Consider the following 25,403-nt stretch of genomic DNA (forward strand, 5'->3'; position numbering starts at 1 on the left):
GAGCCGGCGGGGCTGTGGCAGGCTCTCTCCGGCAGCGGCGGGAGGCCCCCAGCCCCTCCTCTCCGCTGGCTCTCCCCAGTCATCGTCATCCGGTGTGGAACACTGTCGCCTTTAATCCTGGCCTCTGAGCTTGTAGAATCCGAGGGGGGCAGAGGTGCAGACACAGATAAGGCACCACCTCAGGGGAGCTCTTGGTGTTGTCCCCTCGTTTCCAGAGGAAGCGTGTCTGCATCGTGCTGCCCTGCTGGAGGCAGCTGTCATTCTAGTTCCAGCACGTCTGGGTGGCTCGGTCGGCTGAGGTCTGACTTCGGGTCAGGTCACGATCTTGCAGTTCAAGAGTTCAAGCCCCGCGTGTGCTGACAGCTCAGGGCCCGGAGCCTGCTTCAGATTGTGTCTCCCTCTCCCTCTCCCTCTCCCTGCCTCTCCTCTCCCCACCCCGTTTGCGCTTGGTCTCTCAAAAATAAAACATTTAAAAAAATCTTGTTCTAGTTCCTCCGGAGCCTGGAGGCTCTGAGGACCTCAGGCTAGTCACTGCCCCTCCTAAGCCTCAGTTTCCTTCGCTGTACGACCAGAGGGTGGGTCTCAATCATTCTTAAGGGTTTTTCTACAGCAGGGGTTGGCAAGCCAGAGGCCACAAGCTGAATCCTGTTTTTGTAGGGTTTCGCTGGAACGCAGCCACACCCTCTTGCTCCGGTGTCCCTGTCTGGTGTCCCTGTCTGCTTTCCGGCTACAATGGCAGACCTGAGTAGCTGTGATAGGGACTATGAGGCCCTTTACAGAAAGTTCGCGGACCTGTTTCTAAAGTATCGATGTTTCCCTAAGCTTAACCGAGGAAGCTTCTGTCACTTCGATGTGATGAGAACAACTCATTAACAAGCCCTATCCTGGTCCCCACCCACAGACACCACAGTCCTCTTCCGAGGACCCCAGCCTGGATTTGGAGAGCGGAGGCAGGCGGGGTGGTGCCGAGTCGCCGCGTGGTGCAATGGCGCCACCTGCTGTGAGTGCCCGAAAACACTTCTGCCTGGAAGTACTTGTCCCCACGAGGGGCTGGGGGGCGGGGGCGATGGGGGAGGAGCCGGCTCCCAGGAGCAGCCCAGGCTTCCGAACCCTTGCACATCAGAGCCAGGATCTCGCACCGTCCTCCCCATTTTATGAAGACCGCAGCGTAGAGGGGCGGCCTGGCCTGACTGGTCCAAGGTAGGGGGAGCAGGAAGCTCAGGTCCCGGAGGCCCGGAGGCCACTCCATCTATGTTCTGCGGGTACAGACTTGGCATACAGACCTGGCGGTGAATCCTCGTTCCATCACTCGTTTGGGGTCTCGGTTCCACGGCTGTTGAAAGCATTCTCAACACAAACATGTAACATCTGTTACCAACTCGGACTCAATCTTCTGAATAACTCTGAAATAATTCTTCCCCATTGCACGGGTTAAAACACTGTGGTACAGAGAGTTTAAGTAATTCGCTTAAGGTCACAGAGCCAGCGACAGTCAGGATTCAAATCCAGGCTATGAAAGCACTACACGCCCCGGAACACCACTCTATACATTTTTTTTCCTGCCTGCAGGTGTGCTGGGGCCCCAAGAGAGGGCCCAGGGGCCCAGAGGAACCCAAGAGATGCAGGGAAGCCTGGAGTCTACCCAGTCATCTGCAGAAGCCCCAGCCAGGAACGAGAGTGAGGCCCCCGCCACCCCCTCCTGCCCCCATGCCTCCAGGCAACACGAAGTGGCCGCGGACCGTAAATCCTTTATTTCCAAACTATAAATAGATCTGCTCTCTGAGAAAAGACGCTGTCCAGGTGATGAGGCTCCAGCCTCTCCTTCTCCCCTTCCCAAGTGCTCCGCAGTCTAAACCCAGTCCCCCAAGAAACCCGCTGTGCCCCGGAAAGCACTACCTTGGCCGCCAGAGCCTGGCAAGCGGCCGAGGACCGCCCATTCCCTTGTCCCGCTGGGCCTCCAGCAAGGCCTCTGCCCTGCTCTGGCCCGACGCGCACCCCGCAGTCTCCTCAGCTCCCCGAGCGAGCCCCGCCAGGCGGTCGCGCGCTCCCCAAGGCCCGGCCTGGGAGAGGCCTGGCCCGCTGCTCCCCAGCTGCCACGAAGGGCCCCCTGGGTCCCCGAGCTGCTGTGAGGTGTGAGGGCGGGGAGAGGCCTGCCTCCAAGCTGGTCTCCCGGCTAGTCACTGCTGCCCCTGGGCCACGAAGTACGCCTCTTCCTCCTCATTGTCGTCCTCCTCTGGCTGCCCGCTCCGGAGCAGCAGCTCCAGGTCGGGGTGGGAGCCCAGCCCCTTCGAGGGCTTAGGGCCCGCATCACCTAGAGACAGAGAGAAGCCAGCTGCAGACCACTCGTGCTTTCCTCGGCGTGCCCTGATGGGGGTGTTGAGTCGCCTAGGCCCCCACCTACCCCCCACCCCGCCCGCTCCCAGGACACCGCCCGTCTTCTCGGAGCAACGGTGGCAGGATCGCCGGGCTTACTCCCTGGCGGAGGGGCGGCCAACGCGGAGGCGGCTGAGCCATGCGGACCGCCACCGGGCTGGAACCGCCTGTGGGCATGCCGAGGGCCACCTGCCTCTTCCTGGTTGGGTGGCTGGGGACCCAGGGCCGGGTCGAGGGGAGAGCAGAGGGACTGAGTCTCGAGAACACCTTCAGAAAAGAGGCCTCGGGAAGGGGCTCCGGTTTACCTCTGGAGTGCAGGGCTTTGAGAGCAACGTGCAGGGATATGCCCGAGAGGCAGAGGGCGAAGCCCAGCCAGTTCAGGAGGCTGATCTGGTCCCCCAGCAGGTGAGCTGCCAGCAGCAGAGTGCAAACTTCCTGAGGGCAGACAGGCGGGAAGGGCAAGTGATCAGGAGGAGGAGGTGGCCCCTTTGCCAGGAAGGTGGACGGCAAGGCCACCACCACAGGGGAGAGCCTGACCTGCCCGAACTCCCGGGGCCTGGGCGGGCTGGCCAGCTGGGCAGAAAAGGGGCTTCCCTGCGCCAGAAGACCAGGCCTGCCCACAGGGCTTTCCTCCCCTCGTGCGGCTAAGATGGGACAAAGCAGATGTTTGCATAGTTGTTGCGTCAGGGCTACAAGGGGGGAAACCAAACTCGGGGCTGGGAGCAGAGTGCCTGGCCCACAGCCCTGTCCGCAGGAATAAAGGGCGGCCACACCTGCGGATGGACAGCCCGACAACGTCACAGGAGAATGCAGTGTCACAGGGCTCCGCGGGACACACGCTGGCCACAGGGCTCTTCACGTGGTGGCTGTCATACATAGTGGCTGCAAATGGGGCCGGTGGGACGGCTCATTCTGAGAACCACAGCTCACGCCTCTTCTAAGCCCCTTGGGGAGACTTACGGTTCTGGGTTTGGGCAACACTAGTCCAGCACCTGTGTCTGCTTAGTCAAGGTGAAACTGCACTGCCCCACAGCCCTGAGCAGGGTGCGGTGAGAGGCGGCAGGGGAGGGGGAAGCTGAGAGCAGAGGCATGCGTGTGGCCAGGCAGCAGTAAAGGCAAGACAGGCAAACACCGGGCACTCATGCCTAGCACTGCCCCTTACTCTGACCACGGCAGGCATCACCAGTCAATCACCGAACTCTTTCCCCATTGAGTCTGGATGGGGCTTCTCAAGCCAACTGCAGGCCACGGCCAGGCAGCCAGAGTCGGCATTCACGGTAAAATAAGAGCGTGTCCCAGGCCTGGTGGTCCGAATCCCAGCTCGGCCACACATTGGCTGGGTATCTGTGGGTAGATCAGCCCATCTGTGGAACGGGGATGACCGCCCTTACCCCCAGAGCTGCGGCCACGATGGGAGTTACAGACGGGAGCACGGCACACGGCGCCCTAACGAGGCACTTCCGTCTCCTCTGCAGGGCCCTGGGGCACGGGAGCTGGGACCGAAGCTGCGACTGAGCTTGGGGGCTGCACTCTAAGACAGGACCAGGGCCACCCCCAAGTCTGTACCTTAAAAATGCCAGCAATGGAGAGAGTGAGGCTGGAGGTTCTGGAGACCAGGAGGAACTCGGAGAAGCCCAAACCGAAGGCGAGAATCCCGCCAAGGAAGAGGCTCCCTAGTACCCGCAGGAGCAGCCCTGTGTCCTGGAAACGGAAGATTTTCTCAGACGTGGACAAATGGAGACCTGAAAGCAGAGGGGGGAGACAGCGGGAGGCCGCGTCCTGGGTGAGCCTGCCTGGGTGGCCTCACCCTGCCCGGTGACCCAGCACTGTTGCAGCCACGCCCCCTGAGCACCTGCAGACTGGCCGAGGCCCGGAGGACAAGGACAGGCAGGGAAGAGAACCCTGCGGCAGATGGCCTGACACTTGGGGGGCCGGGGAAGCAGTGATGGTTCCCAGAGTCTCGCAGGGAGCCACGTGGAGGGCTTCCGAGCCACTGGGCTCGGGTAGAGAGCACGGCACTTCACAGAACATCGGCCGGAAACACCTGTCCCTTCCCACGGTAGGTACCTGTCTTTGGGAAGGAGGGCGACTTCATGTGGCCCTTGCTGCTGTGGTTAAGAGAGCAGGCGGGCAGCCCATCCCGTGAGGACTGTCAATGCCCTGGGCCACCTACCAACAGGGACAAGTCTTATCCTCACAAACCTTCCCCGCTTTAATCCCGGTCTTGCTATCACCCAGCTGTGGCACTAGGTTGAGATGTGTCCTCTTTGAGGACCAGTTTCCCCAGTGATAAAATGAGAGCATTTTGACAAGCCCAGCGTTTCTCAGAAAGTAGAATGTGACAAACAGTTCTCAGAAAGTATACACACACACGCAAATATAGGACAAAGCATTCTAAAGACACCCGCATGGGCACCCACACACCAAAGTTTGCTCGACTTCCAGAGGATTCCTGGCCCTCCAACACCACCCCTCTGAGAGTGATTTTGCAGGTCTGTCTGCACAAGAACGGCCCGAGCTAGGCACAGCAGAGACACTTGGGGGCCGGGGGGGGGGGGGGGGGGCGGCGGGGATGGAGGCTGGCCAGGCACTTGGGAGATTTTTGGAGGGAAGCACCAAAGAAATGCAGAGTGACAGTCCCTCCCAGGCAAACAGCCTCACGATGTAGGACATCTTGTCTGGTGCTGGGCTCAGCAGTACCGCAAAGGCGTCGGCAAATTGAAGGGAATTCGGGAAAGAGCAACATAAGTAATGAAGGCGCTTGGGGGATTAATTTACCAGAAAAGATTAAAGGAGCTAAATCCACGCAGCTTTGCTAAGTGACGACTATCAGGGCTTTCGGATGAGGGTCTGCGGAGATGGGGAGCAGTGTAAACAGCCAGGACAGGAGGCGGCGGCTGTGGGCGCGGGGGGCACAAGGAATGGGGGGCGGGGGGAGAGACATTAAAAAGGAGAAAAACGAGGCTGCAGAAGTTTCCTGGACAACGGGGCTGCAGAATAATTTTCTCAGAGAGGTTTGAGACGCTTCACTGCTTGAAACTGAAATGGATGTGGGACAGAATGCTCTGAAATGACCCTGAGCACAGAAAGGACTCTGGGAGGAAGGAGAAACAGACAGGCGACAAAGACTAATCTCAAAACATGGGAGGAAGGAAGGACATGGAGTGCACTGCCAGCCTAGACCATTCTCCCTGCCTCGCCTCGCCTCTCCCCTCTCCGGGAGGCAATGGGGGGCGGGACTGCTCACCGGCCCAGACTCCTGTGCAAGGGCTGGCCGCACAAAGTCCGGCACGCTCCCCCTGTCCCAACCTACTGTTCCGCCACCATCGGCCTGTCAAAGTCCCATCCAGCCTCCAAAATACGTTGCCTGGTAAGCCTTTCTGACTTGGCTTTCCACCCTAGCATCCTGAAATAATTCATGGCCTTCCGTTCCTTCTAAGAGACAGAACACATCATGGTTAACACGAAGGACTTGGAAGCCTGCTGGAACCAAATGCTGGCTTGTTTATGAACCACAGGACCTTGGGCAAGGTTATCTTCTCCCCACTTGTTTCTTTAACTTGCGCGATGGGCATAATGATAGTACGGCCATGTGGGGTTTTAGGGCGTATGAGTTAGTATGTTTAAAATGATCAGAAGAGCCCTGGCACACCTGTCCGCATCCATTGTCATCATCATCTGCTGTCTTTCATACACACTTTCTGTGTAAGCATTTATCATGCTGGATTCCAGCCATCCGGTTTAATGTCTCTCTGGCCCTTGAACCAGGCACTACCGAGGGACGGACTACACCTTTGAGGTCTGTAAACTCTGCAGCTACCACAGGGCTGGGCTCAGAGCAGGGACCGGGGATCTGTTGTACCGAGGGGCCGCCAAGATGGACGACCCAACCTACCTTCAAATATGGCAAAGAGAGGGAAGAGCCCCAGAAACATGAGCGGCTGCAGGTGGAACATGGTGTCAATGGGGTTCTGGAGCCCTGCGGAATGGGGACACGGGTGAGCTGCCAGGCCTGGCCTGGCCTGCCCCCACCCTGCCCGGTGCCCCCAGGCCCCTCTCTCACCAAGTTCCGCCTTCTGCAGGAGCATCTGGGTTAGGGTCCAGCGGATGCCGCCGATGAACGAGGCCCCCAGCACCAAGGCGAAGCCCTCCACGTTGAACTGTGTGGACTTATAGGTGAACATGAAGAGGCCCCCGGCGATGAGGAGGACCACCAGGACCAGCGCTGCGCGCTATGAGGATGAGGAGCAGTGGCAACTGACTGTGGGCTCTTGAGTTCCTCAAACCTGGAGCTTAGGCTCGGTAGCCATGTTGGCTGACCCTGGGGCAGGAAACCCTTCTCCCCCTCGACCTTGGGGGTCCCGGCCAGCAACTTCCCATCAATGTAGGCACGGCTGACGTTCAGTAGATATGTACCCTGCATCCCTCCTTGATCTAAACTTCTTTAGTGCTTTCCTTCGGTTACAGCAAAGGGCCAGCTGTGCCTGGTCCCTGACCTTGAACCCTTTCTCCCTTGGTCATTCTTTTGGTCATTTCACCTGCCACGCCAGTTGCTAAGTATTATTAGCAGTGGCCTGTCCTAGGTCCTTCCTCAGTGACAGGAGTTACTGCCACCTGGGCTCGTCTCCTCTGTCACATACAGTGATTAGCTACTGCCCAGTCCTCCCTTTTATTCTTAGCATCTGTGGGGGTAGGAGGGACCAGGGGAGCTGAGGCCTCACCAGCTCCTCCAGCTTGAAGATCAGCGAGAAGATCAGGATGAAGAGGACAGCGGAGGACTTGGTCATCGTGTACCTGCAAGGACAAAGTACCCACGATGCACCGCCAGGGCTCAGGGCTCAGACCCGCCACCAGGAGAGGAGCCCACGGACACTGCTGGAAAAGGCGGGAGGCCGGGGGAGCTCTGATTTCCCTGAGGGCAGCCGGCTCTGCTCAGGGCAGCCGGGCAATCTGGGTACAGAAGACCACAGGAAGGCAGCCTGAGTCATCTGGACTGATGACGTGACCTTTAATCAGAAGAAATCTTGGCCTAAGAGGACTCTTGCTACCGCCAGAGAGAAAAGGCCGCGGGTTGGACGCTGAGCTCACTGAGTCCTATTATACCTGCTCCTCCGTGGAGACCAGGATAAGGAAGGAAGGAAGGAAGGAAGGAAGGAAGGAAGGAAGGAAGGAAGAGAGGAGAAAAGGAAGGCAAAGGCCGTGCTCCCTGAAGTGCAGAGTCAGAGATGAGAGAGGACGGACCTGCCCTTCTGCGCAGCCACAGGCACCACACACCGGTCAGTGCCCTCTCTCCCCTGCATACGGTCACCACTCTGAGTCCCTGGCTCCCCCCGGGGTCGCCGGGCAGGCAGGCACAGCACCCCTGCGAGCTAAGTTTACCGCAGAGGCTGTCGGCTTCCCAGAGAGCCGCTGGGTGTCAGGAAGGAGCGGAGATCAAGGGCCGGTCCCAGAGAGGGGTACGGCGCTGGCCCGCCGGCAGGGTGCGCGCGGAAGGCTGGACGGAGGTGGCGGGGTGTGGCCGGTACTCACAGCGAGACGGTGATGTAGAGGAAGCTCCAGTTGGACAAGCCCACGTCAAGCGCTGTTGCCAGTGCTGTGGAGACAGGGGCGCCCCCGGACATGCAGCCAGGGCAGGCCGGCACGCGAGCGCCGGCCGTTCAGACACCTCCGAGAGGCCCCCGAGCGCTCCCTGCTTTGCCCCGAACACCCCGGCTTTCTCTGGGGCCCTCGGGCCTTCCTTTCACAGCAGCTGAAGGGTCAACTCCTGGCCACAAAACGCAGGGGGTTCCGCTCCAGCATTAGGACTGGGTAGTTCCCAGTGGCTGAATACGGCGAATGTGTGAATGTCTCCTCCCTCAGGATAGAGGCACACTCGTCCTGGAGGCCTGGGTCCTCCAGGGTCTGTCCCTGCCACCCCCTCATTTCTCCCACTTCCCCTCACCAGCGCTGAGTCTCGGCGTCCGGAGACGCTTTCAGTTCCCTTTCAGACCCGCACACGCACTGAAGCCTCGGCCGCTGTAGCCCAAGCTCTGGGAAGCCTCCCCCTGGGCCTGGGCTGGTGCCTCTGGGCTCCCAGGCACCCCTCATCGTCCCACTACCGCCAGGACAGGGACGGGACTCCGCTCACTGCCGTCTCCAGGGCAGGTGTCGGCTCAGCATACACATCGAAGGGCCAGACGACGACAAGGCCATTGCTGCCTCCATGTGCACGAGAGTGCGAGCAATGTGTGTATGTGGGGGGCGGGGGGCTGGGGAGTGCATAAGAGGAAGAAGCAGGGCCGGGCTGGGGGGGAGGCAGGAAGAGAGGAGTGGGAGGGCCTAAGCTCCGAGACACCAAGCCCTTGTGTTCTTGGCCCGTGGCTTTCCAAGCGCCCTCCTCTGCCCCGGCCCCAGGCAGGCCTGTACCTGTGGGAGCTACTCTCCTGAGGTAGTCCGTCCAGCTCAGCACCACGCGGGCCCTGTGGCTGGAGCACTGAACCAGCGCCCTGGACAGGGCAGAGAACAGGAAGATCACGGCCAGGTGCAGCATCGTCATGAAGAGGGGGAAGTGGAAGCTCTACGGAGCCCAAAGCACAGACCGCCCAGCACGGGTTACAGCCTGCCCGCAGCCCGTCCCCCCGTCCGGTGGCAGCGACGCCAACCGGGTGGCTCCCGAGGGTCTGCAGCAGCCCAGGGGCTTTCACCCACGTTATAGTCACTGGAGACAAGAGACGTGTGGTTCCAATTTCAGAAGTCACACAGAGAGCAGGTGGCGGGCACGGCGCCGTCCCCACCGCCCTCGGCCTCCTGCTGCGGCCCCTCCCCAGGAAGGGCCTGTGCGGCCGGCTCTGCTGCACCGGTCATGAAAACCCTGAACCGCTTCTCCACTGGCCGGTGAGCAGCTGCCGCCTTAAGCCTCCCCAGTGCCCCCACTCATCCTCAGTCCTCCCGCTTTCCCGGATTCCCCTCCCTCCGCCCGTTTGAGGGGAAGCCTTGGCACGGTGGGGCTCTAGGGCCCGGTCCCATCACCAGCGTGACTGGCTTCCAGTCTGACTGGCTGAAGCCTGTGCCGTCCTGTTGCTAAATATTAGGGGTCGCTGTAGCCACGGCCACAGTCACCTGCCACCCAGCCCCCTGCCCAGCAAGGACCCCATTACCTTGGTGAGCCATTTGTTGTAGAAGGTGATGCCGATGGAGAAGCAGTAATAGAGGAGGACCAGCCCCAGAGTCAACACCGCCTTCCACACAAAGGCCACGTCGAGGGCCCACCTCCCCATCCGGGGAAGCCGCAACCCCCTAGCTCTGGGTCGGTGGGAGCCTCTCCCGAAGACAGCCGGCAGGAAGGGCCGGCCAAGCTGGGCCACAACTTTCAACAGGAAGGTCTCCTGGCCGGAGGAGTCCTCTTTGCCTCCATGATTCAGAATCGTCCACGGAGCCCCAGGCAGAGTCCTCACCTAAGGGGCTGGTGGCCCAGGCCAACCCTCTCCATGATTAAGTGGACGCAGGGCTCACACGTCCCCAGGGCGGAGGCTAGAGGAATGGAAAGGAAAGAGGGCTGTCTGACTGGTCCACCCCACCCCTGCCCACAGGGGGCAGGCCAGAGTGGACTCAGCAGGAGCAGGAAGGGGCCCAAGCCCAGCACAGGCGCTCAAGGGAGCTCCAATCACGTCAGCTCTGTCGCCTCGAGCCGTTCTCCGTGATTTGCCACCAAAGTGACCTTTTAAGAACGTAAATCTGATCATGTCAGATCAGACATCGGCCCTTCAGTGGCTCCCAGTGCTCTTATGATAAAGACCAAAAGCCTTTCTGTCCGCTAAGACGGCCTGATCTGTCCCTGCTGGGCTCTGTCCCCATCCCACCGGCCACCTCAGCTCCCCAAACACACAGGCTCTTTCCTACCACCTGAAGGAATGGACCTGCCACCCTTCTCCATTCCTGTCTCACCTGGTCCTAGTCAACTTCAGCTCAAATGTCGCTTCCTCGGGGGCTACCCTGCGATGGGGCTGCTCTCACGGCCCCCTACTTTTCCTTCAGTGCCCTTGTGTGGGGCGTGGTCATCTGAGTGACGTCTCTGTCCCCTGGGAGGCTGTGAGCTCCGTGAAGACAGGGACCACCGTGCCCCTTAGTCTTACGCCCACTGGGCACATCGTGAGTTGTCCATACGGTTCGATGACTCAGCGCAAGACACCGGGCACTTGGCTCTCTGGGGGCTGATCTGGTCTTTGAGGCGTTAAAAATGGACCAGGAAACCAACACCTCCCTGCCCCCAGCCTCTAACAAGCACCCCCATAGTCGCCGTGCCCGCCTGAGGCTCTTGCCAAACCTCACCGCTCCCAGCCTATCGATGCAGGCAACTCTAGTGAGTGTCCAGAGCGTGTGGGCTCTGCGGACACCGGGCGGACCCAGGTCCCGAGTTATCCTGCCCGTTACTTCATCTGTGCGTCCCTCCGATCCCCATCTCCTCCTCGGAGAGGTTCCCGACCTGCTCCAGTGCCGCCACCTTCTTAAAGCTTTCCTAGAACCATCTGCTCAGACATCTACTTTCCCCACCCCCAGCCCTTTCCGAAAGGAGGAACTGCATTCAGTTCTGGACAGGGAAGCTGGGTTATCACTTCCTGTCCCCCAAGGCGAGGTGGGAGCCAGCACAAGGCTTTGCCCAGAGGATACCCCCCAGGGCTGCTGTTCTCTCCAGGGGAGCTTTGGAACCTGCCGGTGGTATTTTGGGGGAATTCTCCTAGCTTTTTTTTTTTTCAAGTTTATTTATTTATATTGATAGAGACGGCATGTGAGCAGGGGAGGGGCAGAGAGAGAGAGAGAGAGAGAGAGAGAGAATCCCAAGCAGGATCCACGCTGTCAGCACAGAGTCTGATGTGGGGCTCCAACTCATGAACCGTGAGATCATGACCTGAGCCGAAACCAAGAATCAGACGCTTAACTGACTGAGCCAGTCAGGCACCCCAGAACCCTCCTAGCTTTTAGCGGGGGGGCGGGGGGGGGCGGAGGGGGGGGGAAGACAGTCCACATAACTAAGACTCGCTCTGGATCCTTTGTAGGGTAGAAGACTTACTTAAAATTACCTGAATCTAGAACCCAACTCTGGGTGTGTGTGTGTGTGTGTGTGTGAGTGTGTGTGTGTGTGCGCTTTTAAGTAAATTCTACCCCCAACATGGGGCTCCAACTCGTGACACCAAGATCCAGGGTTGCACGCTGTACTGACTGAGCCAGCCAGGTGTCCCCAGACCCCAACTGTCTTAGATGTGACACAGAGCAGTCTTTCCGTGGTTCCACAATGCACTGAAATTCGTTTGCCACGTACACCAAGGAGACGGCACTGCTTTTGATAAACAGTTTGGAGAAACCACGACATTCACAGCAATGGCACACGTGGTGTTTGAGCTGTCACACTCAAACGTGGCTGGGGCACTGAGCACAGGAGCTACCGCGTTCCCGGGGGTTCTGTGGGGTGGTGAAAGCATGGACTGCTTCCTCGCGGCTTCTAGCATCCTTGGACTCGGGAACTTACATATCGAAACACATTTTATTGCCGATTACCTTTTATTAGCAATAAGTTGACATCTCCCCAGTGTGTAGCCCTCCCTCTGACCTCGTCGTCAACTCCAGAGGAATAGCCAGTGGCCGACTGTCTGTCCGCACCTGGATGCCTAGTGTCCGGCACCCACCCCTAGCCTGCCCAGCACGGACTCCTGTTTCCCAGCAGGCGTCCAAACCTGCCCCTCCTCCCACCGCAGCCAGTGACACCTCCGTCCACCTAGGGGCTCAGGCCACAGATCTCGTCCCCAGCCTGATTCCTCCCTCCTTCAGCCCACGTGCAGTCGGCAAGTACTGTCACCTCAGGCTTCAAAAACATCCCCGATCTGGTCACATCTGCTGTCCTCCACCACTGCCCTCCGGGCCGCCATCCTCTCCCCCACCACACGATGCGCAGTCTCCTCCGCTTCTCCCCACATCTCCTGCAGGTCAGGCTCCTGCCTGCCCAGCTGGGGAGTGGGGCACACGGGCACCAAACCTACACCTAACAGGTCTTAAGGCCCACACGCTTTCCCTATACCTAGGTTTCTCAACCTTGGCATCACGGACAGGTGGGGCCAGATCATTCTCTGTGCCCTGTGGGATGTCTAGGAACGTTCCTGGTCTCCATCTACTAGGTGCCCATAACGGCCCCTCATCCTCAGCTGTGACAACCAAAAATGTCTCCAGACGGGGCCAGAGGCCACGGGGCGGGGGGGGGGGGGGGGGGGGCAAAACTGCTCCCTGCCGAGAACATGCTTACACCGCACAGGCAACCACACGGCGTTATATCCTCTAGGACTCGCTCCCCAGGGTTTCCCACCCATGGCTCCCAAGCCGGGACAGTCTACCCATTTCCGTGAGTCAACTTCTTGCATCTTCTGCTTTTGGTGCAGTTCCCATTCCAACGCTGCGATCTGTGCACACCCCACCTCCCCACCCTGTTCACGGCCTACCCTGCCTTCAGCCAGTCCAGGTCCTCCACCTCCAAAAAGTCCCCATGACTACCCCAGCCCACGGTGAGCACGGTCTCCAAGTTAACAACACTCATTCTCGTTATGAGTCACCTAACCCCAAACACAAGATCAGACTTCAGCCAGAAGGGCTCTTGGAAATCATGTGGCCACTTACTCAATGTGCATTTATTAAGCGCCACTGTATGCCCAGCCCTGGAGACAGAGATAGGTAACTGATAAGGTCCCTGCCTTTCTTTTAGGATAAGGGAAACCAGCCTGAAAGGGGCAAATGCTCTTTTTCAAATCACATTTGCCAAGAAAGGAATTCTATGTCGGCCTTACTTTTCCCCAGGGGGCAGCCCGGCTGGGAGCAGCAGCCCCCTCAGGGGAGGGCACCGTAGCACCTGGTCCCCCTCACTCTGTGTGGCTGTAACCTGGGCAGTGCAGTTTAGCGCTTCCAAGTGTGGGCTTGGAGTGAGAAAGACCTGGGATCCAGGCTTGGCTCCTTTACTACCTGGTGGCCTCTGAATTACCTGAACGCTGGACCTCAGTTTCCACAACAGTGTATCCACGACAGAGGATAAACTCATCTGCCTCTTGGGAGAGGAGTCAAGAGCATCAAGTCCAAAACTGGATGCTGGTTTGTGGCAGCAGCGGCTTGCACCCCCTCCTGGCTCCTTTACAACAAACTCCCCCAGGGCCCCGTGTCCTGCCATCCCTACTCCTTCCCAGTCTGTCCCCACTGCTCCGAGTCACCACACCCTCCTCCTGGCTGCCCCTCCGAGGATCAAGTCTCTGCTTCCCTCAGCACCTTACACAACTGACCACCTCCTCCTCCGCGGAAAACCTTCTCTTGGCTGCCACACCACACTGTCCTGCTTTTTCTTCCTTTCTTGGACTCCTTTTCCCAACTCCCTGCCTTCTTCGCTGGCTCCTTCTCATCAACCAACCTGTAAAAGTTGGCCGCCTGAGCACTGGACCCTGGCTTCTCTTCCCTTCATTCTTGGGTCATCTCATCCCATCTGATGGACATTCCAGTGATTTCTAAATCCTTTTCATTTGCCCTACCCTCTTTTGCCAGCTCCCAGGCTGGTATATCTAACAGTCTACTTGGTAGCTCCACTCGAGATACCTCAAACTGAAGGTGCCCCCAACCTATACCATTAGCGAATGCCAGCAAAACACACCTGGTTACTTACGCGCAAGCCCCCAAATCAACGATGAGCTCATCCTTGCCCACTCTTTCCCTCCCTCCTCAAACCCTATCCTGTCCGTTCCTGCTCCCATATCCCTGTGGCCCAGCTGCCTTCGCCTCGGTGGGGGCCGGCAGCCTCAGCCACGCTGATTTCTCACCTAGCGGCTGCAGCAGTCCCCTAACTGGTGTCCTCATTTCCTCCTCCTGACAGCCTCGAGTCCACGAGGCAGGGCAGCAGGGGCGAAGGCTTAAAACACAGAAAGCACGCCACGCCCTCCCAGGGCGAATCCCAACCCCCGAGCGGGCCCGCGGGGAGGGCCTCCCACCATCTGGCCTCTGCCGGTGTCTGTCCTGGTGCCGCGGCCGCCGCCACGCTGGCCCCTGGCCGCTCGCCAAACCCATCCCGCCCGTGTCGTTCTTTGCACTCGCCGTTCCCTCCTCCCTAGACCTTTGCTCGGCCGAACCCTCCTCAAGGGTCCGCGACTCGGGCTCCCGGCACCTCCCACCACCTGACGTTGCCCTGTTTGCCCACGTGTTTACTGCGCGCCCCGCACTCCCACCCCGCCGCGGGCTGCGGCCTCTCGGCGGCCCGGGCCGCGTCCGCGCAGTTCCCGCCTGGCTCCGGCCCCGGGACGTCGCGCGGGGCGCAGGCAGCGCCGAGAATCGCGCGGCGGGCGGCCGGGCAGGGCGCGTGGAGGCCTCGCCCCCTCCACGGCGCCGACACTGCGACCCGGAAGGGACAGGAGCCGGAGCGCGCCGCGCCGCGCAGAGCCCGGCCGAAACCCCACTCCCCGGCCCGGGCCGGTCGGCCCCGCCCTCGGGAGCGCGCGCGGGCCCCGCCGCGCGCCCACTCACCTCGGTCTCGGGAGCTACGGTCCGGATCCTCCCGCCGGAAGTGCGAGGCCGAGCGCCGCCGCGAAGGGTGTGAACTTCCGCCAGAAGCCGCCGAGGGGCGGGACCGACCGTCGGCCGCCGGCCGCCGGCGGGGCGGGGCTCCGGGGGTGGGGCCTCCAGCATTGTCCGCCGCGGCCCGGCGCGGCTTGCTCTCGATCCCGGCTCCGAGCAGCCCTTCGTGGTGTGGTCGCTTGCGTCTCCGCCGCCCAATCGGCCTCGCTCTGGAGACCAGTCAGTGCCATGCGCACCGGAGGCAGCCAGAAAATAGCATCCTGTTTACGTCTATTGAACAGATTAATTTACTTTATTCCAGCCCAGTGCTGTGCCAGGCAGCCATGGAACCACGAAGATAAATCTCTCATGGGCTTTTTCTTCTGAGAACTCATCAGCTGGGGAGTGATAACTCAGGGGCATTAAATTTTAGGACTTAGAAGATCCATGGGAGATGATAAATAGTAAACATTTATGAAACATTCTGTGTGCCTGAAACTTAAAAAAAATTTTTTTTAAGTTTACTTAGAGAGCAAGCTGCGGAGGGGCAGAGAGAGGGACAGAGAACGAATCCCAAGCAGGCTCCACACTGCCAGTGCGGGCCGGATGCAGGGCTCCAACCCACGAACTGCGAGATCATGACTTTAGCCCAAATCCAGTCAGATGCTTAACGGATTGAGCCTCCCAGGCACCCCTGAAACTTTTTCTTTTTATGTTTATTTATTTTGAGAGAGAGAGGGGAAATCCCAAGCAGCCTCAGTGCTGTCAGGTGCCTCCTGAGGTGGAGTTCGAACCCACAAACCATGAGATCATGACCCGAGCTGAAATCAAGAGCTCAACCGACTGAGCCACCCAGGCATCTCCCCTGCCTGAAACTTTCTAAGAAGAATTACCTCAATTTCCACAGGTTGAGTAGGAGAGGTGGGGAATGTCCTGGGCACAGGAAATAGGAGGAGAGGGGAAGACTGGAGCCTGGCTGTAGCCCAGTTGCTTATAAGGAGAGTTAACCAAAGCTATGGTTGGAAAAGTAGCTAAGGGGCAGGTTGCAGTGGTCTCAGAAACGCCAGCTAAGGAGTTCAGATCTCACTCGTCTTGCAGGATGGATGAGAAGAGGCAGAGGCAAGAACCCTTAGGAGGTCAGGGCAGGCTAGGGTTGCAGACTGAGGCCCAGTTTAGGACTTTTTGTCCTCCCTTCCCAGTGCCTCCTCGGCTCTCTTTTAACACTGGCTGCAAACGTGGATCCTGGTGTGTGACTTCCCTGGCCCCTCTGAAAAGAAGGCTCAAGACCTGGGTGTAAGCAGCGCGTTCTGCAAACCGCTGCCACTCCCAGCCACCGCCAGCTGGCATCACGCAGGCACTGGTTCCAAGCACCCACAGTACCCATCACTGCCCAAGGTCTTGGCTGTAGTTCGTTCTAAAGGCCTGTACTGCATGCACTTTCTATGCCTTTTGAAAGAGCTCGTCCTCGCCCCCTTCTCGAGGGGAGAGAGAGGATCTATTTTCATCACCACCCTCATTCAGGCCTCCCAGCTACCAAGGCTGAGTTTTGGAGCAACAGCCTCCAACACCAGCTGGAGGGCTGGGCACTAAGCACCGGCAACACACAGGGTGAAGAACGTGTCTTCTTTGTAAGTCACAAGAATTTGAGCTGTTCCCTGGCTGTGTCCCTGGCAGGGAGAAGAGGGAGGATATGTTCACGGGGGTGTACAGTATGCCTTTCCCTGCTGTGCCCAGCAAGCCTGGGCAGAAAACACTTTGTCCTGGTGCAACAATCTGTGAGCATCCTTAACTGCGGAAGCGTGCGTGTGTGTGTGTGTGTGCGTGTGTGTGCGCGTGCATGCACACACACGGGGAGGGCGGAGTGGTTGAAAAGGTGGGGGGGGACCCTTGGAAGCTGGCTGGTGGCTCCAGCTGGAGCTCTCCAAGTCTCCCAGACACAATGAAATGAAGGCTTGTGAAGGTGAGAGCTCCCTTGGGCGGACGGCAAGTACAGAGACACGGCTGTTAATAGGTACCGCAGTTTGTACATGAAAGAGTATTTATTGAAAACATGGTTACCGACAGGAAGCTCCTGGCTGCTCTCGGGTCACTCTCTTGACTCACAACGGGAAGTGGTTTTTGTTTTTTTTTTTTTTTTTTTTAGGGGGAGCCTCCAATTTTATTTTCCCTCCAACATTGCATCCTAGGATAGGGAGATCTTATATAAATATATATACACGTCTGTATAAGTATGGCCTATAGTAAAGAAAATATATAGTACACTCTTCATGGGGCAGTACCTATCATGCCAGGCTACCAATGCTGAATGCCACCGTGTTCACATGTCCAAGGGGAGAGGCTGGGCACGTGGTTTATAGGTGCCGCAGCACCAGGGAAGCCCCATTGGCACAGCTGTGGCCTCAGCCAGCTCCCTGAAATCATGGCCAATGGCAGAAACCACAACACTGGGAGCAGGGGGAAGGGAAGGCCAAACTTCCTGAGGTCGGGGAGGCCAAAGGAAAGCCAAGTGGAGGGCCGCAATCCAGGTTAGGTGGGAGATCTCTCTCCGAGGAAGGAAAAAATGAAAATTGGGGGGCGGGGGGGGGGGTGGCGGGAGTGGACTCTAGTGGCCTCACCAGCCTCAGCCCAGGCCTCATCTGGGCTCTCCCTGCAGAGTTCTTTGAGACTAGAGGACAGGACTTAGCTCGCACGTCTTTGACTTGCCAGGATGAGACACCGAGAGCTTGTAGGGAGAACTTTCCCTCTGCCCAGACAGCTGTGTGGGCAAGAGAGATCTGGTGGCTCCGGAGACCAGAGATGTTAGAGCCGAGCCTCAGTAGCAGCAGCTCATTGGCACTGAATGAGGCCGGAGTGAGCCCTCACGAAGGCGACGAGAGCAAGGGCAAGGCATCTACCAAGCAAAGGACGAGGCCTCCACTTGGATCGGAGACACAGGCACGGGTCACCCACAGGGAGTCTCTCTGAGGCTCTCGACACGCCCAGAACTTCTGTCTTCTGCGGGGCAGCCTTTCCCGGGCCAGCTGTTGCCCACAAGGGGATCCAGCCAACTGGAGAGCAGGCTCAGGAAGAAAAGGTGAGTGAGTGACTCTCGTTAACTCCAGCGCAAGCAGTCCCCGGCCGGGAAGGCAAGAGCGTCTGCTGTTCATGCCTCACGCTCTGATCCCAGGCTCCATGGTGACAGGGGGGGCAGAGCACCCCCGCCCTCGTGACTTAGAGTGGGCAGGGACCCAGAGGAAGCTCTGGATGGTCCGAGGTGAGTTTGAGGAATGGCTGGCGTTTACTGGCCACCACGGTCACTACAGATTCTGTACAAGCAAAAGACAAGGCACCAGACTGTAGGTGTTTCTCCTGGGCCCAAAATCCCTTCCTGGGTACACGGAGTCTGGCTCCGGGCTCAGCCGTAGTGATAGACAAAGTCATAGCTGCTGGGCTCCTTGGGCACTGGTGGTGGGGCTTCGGGAATCTGGATGTTCTCCAGGTCCAGGAGCCGTAGCTTCATTTCCATGCTCAGCAAGGTGTCCAGGTCACTCTTGGTCAGCTCACTGGACATGTCCTTCCCCAGAAGGGCACTGAGGCCATCGATCCAGATGCAGTACTGTGGGGGGCAAGTTGCAAAACGTCACATGGTGGCCCCTGGTCAGCAGGAGGTCCTGCCAAGGTCCCTTTGCTGAGAGGACTCATAATGGGCTCTTCTGGCACGACTTAGTGTGTCGGCAAAACCGATTCGGGATAATAGCAAAGACAAATCGGGAGGCGATCGTTCACTTTCTCAAGGACACCTTTTGGCTTTTATGAGGGGTTTACGCTTAAGCTTCCTGAGATAATCTGAAATATGATTTGTTTTTATTTTATTTTTTGAAATAGAATTGTTTTAGAAGTTTTTAAAATTTATTTATTTATTTTGAGAGAGAGAAAGAGTGTGGGAGGGGCAGAGAGAGAAAGAAAGAGAGAGAGAGAGAGAGAGAGAGAGAGAGAGAGAGAGAGAATCCCAAGCAGGCTCTGCACTGTCAGTGCTGAGCCTGATGTGGGGCTAAAACTCACGAACCGTGAGGTCATGACCTGAGCCCACACCAAGAGTCAGGCACTTAACCGACTGAGCCACTCTGGTGCCCTTGAAACATGATTTTTTAAAAAAAGTTTTACTCGGGGCACCTGGGTGGCTCAGTCGATTAAGCGGCCGACTCCGGCTCGGGTCATGATCTCACGGTCCGTGAGTTCGGGCCCCGTGTCGGGCTCTGTGCTGACAGCTCAGAGCCTGGAGCCTGTTTCAGATTCTGTGTCTCCCTCTCTCTGACCTTCCCCTATTCATGCTCTGTCTTTCTCTGTCTCAAAAATAAATAAACGTTAAAAAAAATTAAAAAAAATAAATAAAAAAAGTTTTACTTATGTAAGTAATCTCTACACCCCATGTGGGGCTCAAACCCATGACCCCAAGATCAAGAGTCGTATGCTCCTCTGACTGAGCCAGCCAGGTGCCCCGAAATATGATTTCTACAAACGCAACGAATGGATACAGCAAAACGAGACCTGAGTACTGGGGCGTCAGCTACCTGAAACTACCCATGAAATTAGCAATGGCGGGGGCAATACATATTAGGCGAAAAAAGCAGGATACAGAAGGAATCACTGTAGGATCTCAATTCTGTTTCAAAAAAAGTAAATTAAAAAAAAAAAAAAAAAAAAAAGCCCAGTCAGCAAATGTTAAAATAAGGCTAGAGAAACTGAACTTGAGGGTCTCAGCATAAGCAGGAATAATAGAGAATTCTCGGCCCGTCCCTCTCTAACTCCACTTGTCAGGTCTTTTTCCATGCCTTTGCTCACTTGTCTCCCCACCTGCTACTTCTTCCTTTCTTCCCAGCAGAACTCCACTGGCAGCTCAGGGCCTGCCTAAGCATCTCCTCTTCCAGAAGCCCCACCTCCAGTTCTTTCTGATGCCCCCGGAGCTCAGCAGACACGCAGGGCTCAACCCCAGTCACTCACTGCGCATGCAGTATCTTCTGGGGCCGCGGGCAGAGCTGCGAGCCCCGCGTCAGCAGGACCGGGTCCATCCGGCCTCAGAGCCCAGGCCCTGGGCTACCGCAGGTGCCCAGCAGCCCTTACGAGGGAGAATCTGTCAGGTTCGCTTGGGAAGGTGGCCATGCAGAGATTGAAAATGGGGAGAACTTTCCTAGTCCAGACAGGTTAAGTTAGCCCCTGGTGACCCTGTCTTTCTAATGACAACTCACGACTGTCGCTAAAGAGCAACCTGGGGAGCCCAGCACAGATGGATGGACCCCAGCCTGGCAGATCTCAGTGCCAAAAAGCCTTCATGACATGCTGGGGTCCCCTGCCTTTCGGGGGATGTCCCTGTTCTGCCCACTCCTCTCCTGCAACTGAAGAGACGGAGAGGGCTCGGCTGTCCAAAGCGGCTCCACACTGCTTACCTCATACTTGTTAGGTGCGATGAAGTTTAAGGTCTCATCGGGGTCATACAGGATGGAGAAGGCCAACTCCAACACCTCCTGAAGGAGAAAGGGTTTCAGTTACGTGGAGCAATGGGATGGCCTGGGCTGAGCACGCCAAGATCGTGGCCAAAGTCCTAGTCACTTGGCCCCATCACTGAACGTGCTGATCCAGAAGTGGTATCGTCAGGCCCCAGGGCACGTGCCCAAGTGTGGCTGAAGACTCCCCGCCTGAGTCACACCTAAGATGTGGATGCTTCTAACGATGGAGAGAAGTCATTTCCCAACACTCAGAACCCCTGAATGTCAGAGTCCATGACTGGAGATCACCTTCAGTTACACGTGTTGGTGATCAAACTGAAAGTCTTTACAGTTTTTTTTAATCTTGATTTTTTTTAGGTTTTTTTTCAATGTTTTTTATTTTTAAGAGGGAGAGAGAGAGAGAGACCGTGAGCAGGGGAGGGGCAGAGAGAGGAAGACACAGAATCTGAAGCAGGCTCTAGGCTCTGGGCTGTCAGCACAGAGTCTGACGTGAGGCTCAAACTCATGAACCACGAGATCATGACCTGAGCCGGAGTAGGACGCTTAACCGACTGAGCCCCCCAGGCGCCCCAAGTCTTAACGGTTTAAAACCACCATAATGGTAACAAATTGTGGCCAAAGATGGGGGAATTGAAGCATCGACAGCATAACTGTAATGGAGTGGAACAAATATCATCTGCTTAAGTCTAAGAGTTCACAGGAACACATCCACAAAACACATACGCAAAGTTGGTCACTGTTGGATGATACCAGAGAACCAACTCATTGTTTTAAAAGTGGGTACTTTTATAAAAGGAAAGAATCAAGCGCTTATCCTTTCTTATATAAAGTGGACCACTGGGAAACCAAGAGTAGATGATGGTAAGTTTCTCTTTAGAGAAGTAGTTCAGCTCATAAATGAAAAGGAACAACTGCACTGGAACACTGTTAGTTTGCAAATATTAATTGGCCAGTGGATTGAGGCACTCGGCATTAACAGTCTGCTAACATCACAAAAAGAGAGACCATCGCGCATCGTGTGTCTCTTGATAGAACATAATGCCACCTAGCAAGTGGTCTTGCCAAAAAAAAAAAAAGGGTCAAACCTGAACTGGATCAAGCCTCCCCCGAGGTCTCTCCACCAACGTCCAGATCTGGGACGGAGGGACAAGTTACACTATACCATGGGGAGACGATCAGCAAATTTCAGACTCTGAGAAGATACCAAACAAGCAACCTGGTTTCTTCCACTGATAAACTGCCAAGAGTGAAACGAACATGGAAAAGCTAGAGGGGAACTTGGTAATCAAGGAACTTAAAAGAATAATCACAGTGTGCAGACCCTGTTTGGTTTCTGATTTAGCGAACAGAACGGTGTGAGCGTGCGTATGTGTGCGCACACGGTTTGTGTGTTTTTATACAGAGAAATTACGCTATTCACAAGACAGCGCAAACATCTGTGGGATATCTGACATTAAATAACAACTTTTTCTTTCTTTTTAGGTGTGATCATGGTATGGTGATTATGGTAGGAGCCCTTATAATTTACAGATCCATTCTACACGTTGAAAAGGAAACGACGGCATAACTTGAGATTTTCTTCAAAGTAGTACAGTAGGTGGACAGCTGGGACCTGCCAAGGTTGTTGAGGCCGGGTGGTGCGTACGCGGGGGTTCTGCCTGTTCTTGTTCTGTTCCTAACAAGACCTGAAGGAACAACTTAGCGGGAGAGAGCGGACAGAAGAGCGTGTGCTCGGACAGCGGCCACCGCCGACTGCACTCTCCAGGCGTCGCAGTGACGGTGACTCTGCCAGGGCCCCCGTTCCACTCACCTTGTTCTGCTTCAGAGCGCTCTTCTCTTTCATGTGTGGGCAATCTTTCCCGGTGACAATGGCCTTAATGTCTGCAACAGGAACTGGCAAATGAAGAGAGTTAGCCCGGAAGATTTATGCTGTAAATGGGTCTCTGCGTCAGTGCTGGAGGGGAAGCCCCAGCCCCCGGACCACAGGGCTTGATCAGCTCAGAGAGAGAAGCCTTGTGTTGTTTCCTCCTCCGTGGTCCCTTCCCGTGGGCTACGGCTGGCTGGGCTGTGTCAGATCTGACTGGGGGTCAGTTCAGGGCTTTGGGATGGTCTCCCCGAAGGTCTGGGGCCTCAGAGGCTCACGCCCCCTCCACGGCATAGCATAGCGGTTAAGAGAACAATGCCACGAGCAAATAGCTGTGCTCACTTACTACGTGACAGCCAATGTTGTAAGCGATTTACTTACATGACTCACTCAATCCCCTTACAAAGGAAATGTGCCTATTATTCCCATTTTGCACAAGAAACCAAGGCAGAGGTGAGAATTAACTTGCAGTTAATGAGAATTAACGGCAAAGCTAGGATTTGAACGCAGCAATCTGGCTTCTGAGCTTCGGCTCGTTAACACCGCCTTTCAACACAGTCCTGTATCACCCTTGACAGTCTACAAAGCCCAATCACATCAGAATCTCACGGAATTCTCCAAATAGCTCTGTGAGGTAGTCCAGGTAGAGATGACCTCTGACAGAGGAGGCCAGAGAGACAAGCGGCCCAAGACCAGATAATCGGCCTGAAACGGCCGGGACTAAAACGCAGGTCTCCTGACATGGAGTCCAGCTACTATGACACGTCAACGGAGAAGTGAACCTACTTTTCTCCTGCAGGGACTCAAACGTCACCTCCCCTTGAGGGTTGTCGTCCAAGTCACCATAGTGCAGGACCTTGTGGTTCAGGGCCAAGCGGCAGTACCAGAAACGTTCTGCAACACACGGGAAGACAAACAAGTGACCAAAGACAGGTCCGGGAAGGGCCTGGGCACACGGAAGGCAAAACGACGACCTGTCCCCTGTCCGGCAGGCTCTCTCCCCAGGGCACTGACTCTGAGCGGTAAGGACCGGCCCAGGGGCCCAGGCCCCCTCACCTTGCCTTCGGCGGTTCCCAATCTTCCGGAAGCTGCTGCCCTCACAGAGACGGTTCAGGCGCTGCTGCTTGATCAGCTCAAGGATCTCGGGCTGGATCTTCTCCCTCAGCTCCCTGTGTGGACACGCACCGGAGCGAGGGGAGGTCACGGGACGGCACGGCTGGTGGCGCCTCCCCCCAGCCCAGCCGGCAGCACTTACACGATCGGCGGGGACTGGAAGTCGTCCTGACTCATCCGCTCGGACTGGCGCAGCCGCAGGATCTCAGAGTAGCTCAGGCTACGCAGTTTGCTTTTGAACTGATCCAAGGAGCTGGGTTTGGAGGGCAAAGCTCGAGTGATCTGCTCTCGAACCACCTGCATGACCTGGAAGGGAAGAAAGGAGGATGGCGTCTGCCTGGGCCCCTCCGGTGAGGGGCCAGGCTGGTTCCAGGTCCCATGGCTCTGCCCCCACCCCGGAGGCCCTATAGACACCCGCTGGGTGAACAGGAGTACTGGCTCTCTAAGGCACACCTTCTTAGATGGCCCCTCATGGTGGCCTCATGGTGACAAATGCACAGGTTTTGAGTTGGTGAGAAATGGGCTGAGATCCTGACCCCATCTCTTAATCTGTTCCTGGAGCAAGTTGCTTAGGGTCTGCAGGCCCCCACCCCCACTCATCTTTTATTTTTTTTAACGTTTATTTATTTTTGAGACAGAGAGAGACAGAGCATGAACAGGGGAGGGTCAGAGAGAGAGGGAGACACAGAAGCCGAAGCAGGCTCCAGGCTCTGAGCTGTCAGCACAGAGCCCGACGCGGGGCTCGAACTCACGGACTGTGAGATCATGACCTGAGCCGAAGTCGGACGCTTAACCGACTGAGCCACCCAGGCGCCCCCCCACTCATCTTTAAAACATGAGAAAGGAAGGCACATTTTCGGGTATATGCTGCCCGGAGGCGCCATATGGATGCTATATGGACGCACAGCGCCTGGCACACTGAGGTGGGTTCAAAAGATGGGGTATTTCCCTAAAACAACAGGTAAAGAAAAAAAGGGCCATCACACCACACATCCAACAGCTCTGCACTCAGCGGGGCCGAGTCTATAGGGGAAAAGAAGACGAGAGAGAAACAGGGAAATGGTCGTCGCTGGGTGGTGCGATTATAGAGAATGTTCTCCTCTCTATACTTTGCCAGTTTTTTACAATGAGATGAGAAGTTTCTAGATTATTCTAGCTTCGGAGGGCCCAGCGGGGCGCGACAGAGAGCGGGTACGTGGTGTGCCCTGGGAGTCGGTACCGAGTGGGTAGCCGGACCACACTCACCACGGAGGTCCGCCCCCACTCTCGCCAATGTTTCCCGCCTACAGAACCACACCAGTGCCTGCCCATAGTGGGTGTTTGGCAGACCACGGCGATTAGTGTCAGGCTTGGCTTCCTGTCCTCCATGGAAGACAGGCGGGGCACAGCCTGGCTCCACTGGGTCAATGAGGGGCCCAGGGCACTGAGGGGCAGGTCCCGGCTCCAGGCTATCGCAGAAGCACAAGCGGAGGGACCCGAGGCGCTCTCGTGCTCCGTCTCGGGACCCAGTGCCGCCGACCAAGCCGGTTTCCCAGCTCAGGGGGTCACAGACCGTCACGCGCCCACCTCAGCCCGTGGGCATCAGAGCTCTGGGACACTGACCTTGTTGAAGTCCTCGGCTGTCGCCCTCATCTCCTTCCAGGTCTTGTTCAACAGCTGGATGCAGATCCCAAAGAGCTCCTCAAACGCCCGGTCATGGGTAAAGAACATCGGGTGGTAGTCGTTGCGGCCCTCGTTTGCTACAGAGGATGAGAAACAGGAGGGTGGAGCTGGGTCCTCGCACTCAGAAATGTTGCATTGCGTGCACCGAGGCCCCAAGGAACAAAACAGAGCAAGGCCAGGGCGAATGAAGAGTGTGAGACGGGCCTTTCTCGACTTCCTTCGCCAGGACGCTTTCTTGGTCTGGCACTGCCTTCTCAGAGGCTCAGCCAGCCTCACGCACAGGGGCAAACGGATGCTGGTGTAGCTCCGAACACCTTCAAATTACCCGCTCAAACAAGGCAGCAGCCATGATTCCCTTAGACGAG

General features: G+C 57.1%; 2 protein-coding genes across 10 annotated transcripts in view; both read right to left on the minus strand.

Annotated features, from left to right (window-relative positions):
* Positions 1 to 1,733: 1,733 nt before the first annotated feature.
* Positions 1,734 to 15,004, minus strand: SLC35H1 (solute carrier family 35 member H1). Of its 5 annotated transcripts, XM_060619673.3 has the most exons (10): positions 14,887 to 15,004; positions 9,510 to 9,882; positions 8,779 to 8,929; positions 7,903 to 7,966; positions 7,095 to 7,167; positions 6,437 to 6,605; positions 6,269 to 6,352; positions 3,940 to 4,115; positions 2,679 to 2,808; positions 1,734 to 2,311 (listed from the first exon to the last, which is right to left on the minus strand). In XM_060619673.3, the coding sequence occupies exons 2-10, from the start codon at positions 9,627 to 9,629 to the stop codon at positions 2,178 to 2,180; spliced, it is 1,101 nt and encodes a 366-aa protein (XP_060475656.1). In that variant the 5' UTR covers positions 9,630 to 9,882; positions 14,887 to 15,004; the 3' UTR covers positions 1,734 to 2,177. The 5 variants fall into 5 exon arrangements, with proteins under 5 accessions (XP_060475656.1, XP_060475669.1, XP_078300156.1 ...); XM_060619686.3 differs by lacking the exon at positions 14,887 to 15,004 and having other exon boundaries at positions 8,779 to 8,858; positions 9,510 to 9,622; XM_078444030.2 differs by lacking the exon at positions 14,887 to 15,004 and having other exon boundaries at positions 7,753 to 7,966; positions 8,779 to 8,858; positions 9,510 to 9,622.
* A 1,932-nt stretch (positions 15,005 to 16,936) lies between these two features.
* Positions 16,937 to 25,403, minus strand: part of ELMO2 (engulfment and cell motility 2) — a 39,488-nt gene continuing 31,021 nt past the window's right edge. For all 5 annotated transcript variants that reach the window (XM_078444029.2, XM_060619653.3, XM_060619662.3 and 2 more), the window contains 7 exons: positions 24,979 to 25,115; positions 23,519 to 23,682; positions 23,320 to 23,432; positions 23,050 to 23,157; positions 22,210 to 22,292; positions 20,340 to 20,417; positions 16,937 to 18,511 (listed from right to left, as the gene is read on the minus strand). In XM_078444029.2, coding sequence (XP_078300155.1) covers positions 18,311 to 18,511; positions 20,340 to 20,417; positions 22,210 to 22,292; positions 23,050 to 23,157; positions 23,320 to 23,432; positions 23,519 to 23,682; positions 24,979 to 25,115 — 884 coding nt within the window. In that variant the 3' untranslated portion in view covers positions 16,937 to 18,310. The remainder of the gene's footprint in view (positions 18,512 to 20,339; positions 20,418 to 22,209; positions 22,293 to 23,049; positions 23,158 to 23,319; positions 23,433 to 23,518; positions 23,683 to 24,978; positions 25,116 to 25,403) is intronic.

Source organism: Panthera onca, chromosome A3 (genome assembly GCF_046562875.1).
Source record: "Panthera onca isolate mPanOnc1 chromosome A3, mPanOnc1 haplotype 2, whole genome shotgun sequence".
Classification (NCBI taxonomy): Eukaryota; Metazoa; Chordata; class Mammalia; order Carnivora; family Felidae; genus Panthera; species Panthera onca.

Coding starts and splice junctions, on each gene's coding strand:
- SLC35H1 (XM_060619673.3), bottom strand. CDS start 9,629: ATGGGGAGGTGGGCCCTCGACGTGGCCTTTGTGTGGAAGGCGGTGTTG. Junction 7,967..8,778: donor CAGGAGAGTAGCTCCCACAG/GTACAGGCCTGC, acceptor CTGTCTCCACAG/CACTGGCAACAGCGCTTGAC. Junction 6,606..7,094: donor TCTTCAAGCTGGAGGAGCTG/GTGAGGCCTCAG, acceptor TCATCCTCATAG/CGCGCAGCGCTGGTCCTGGT.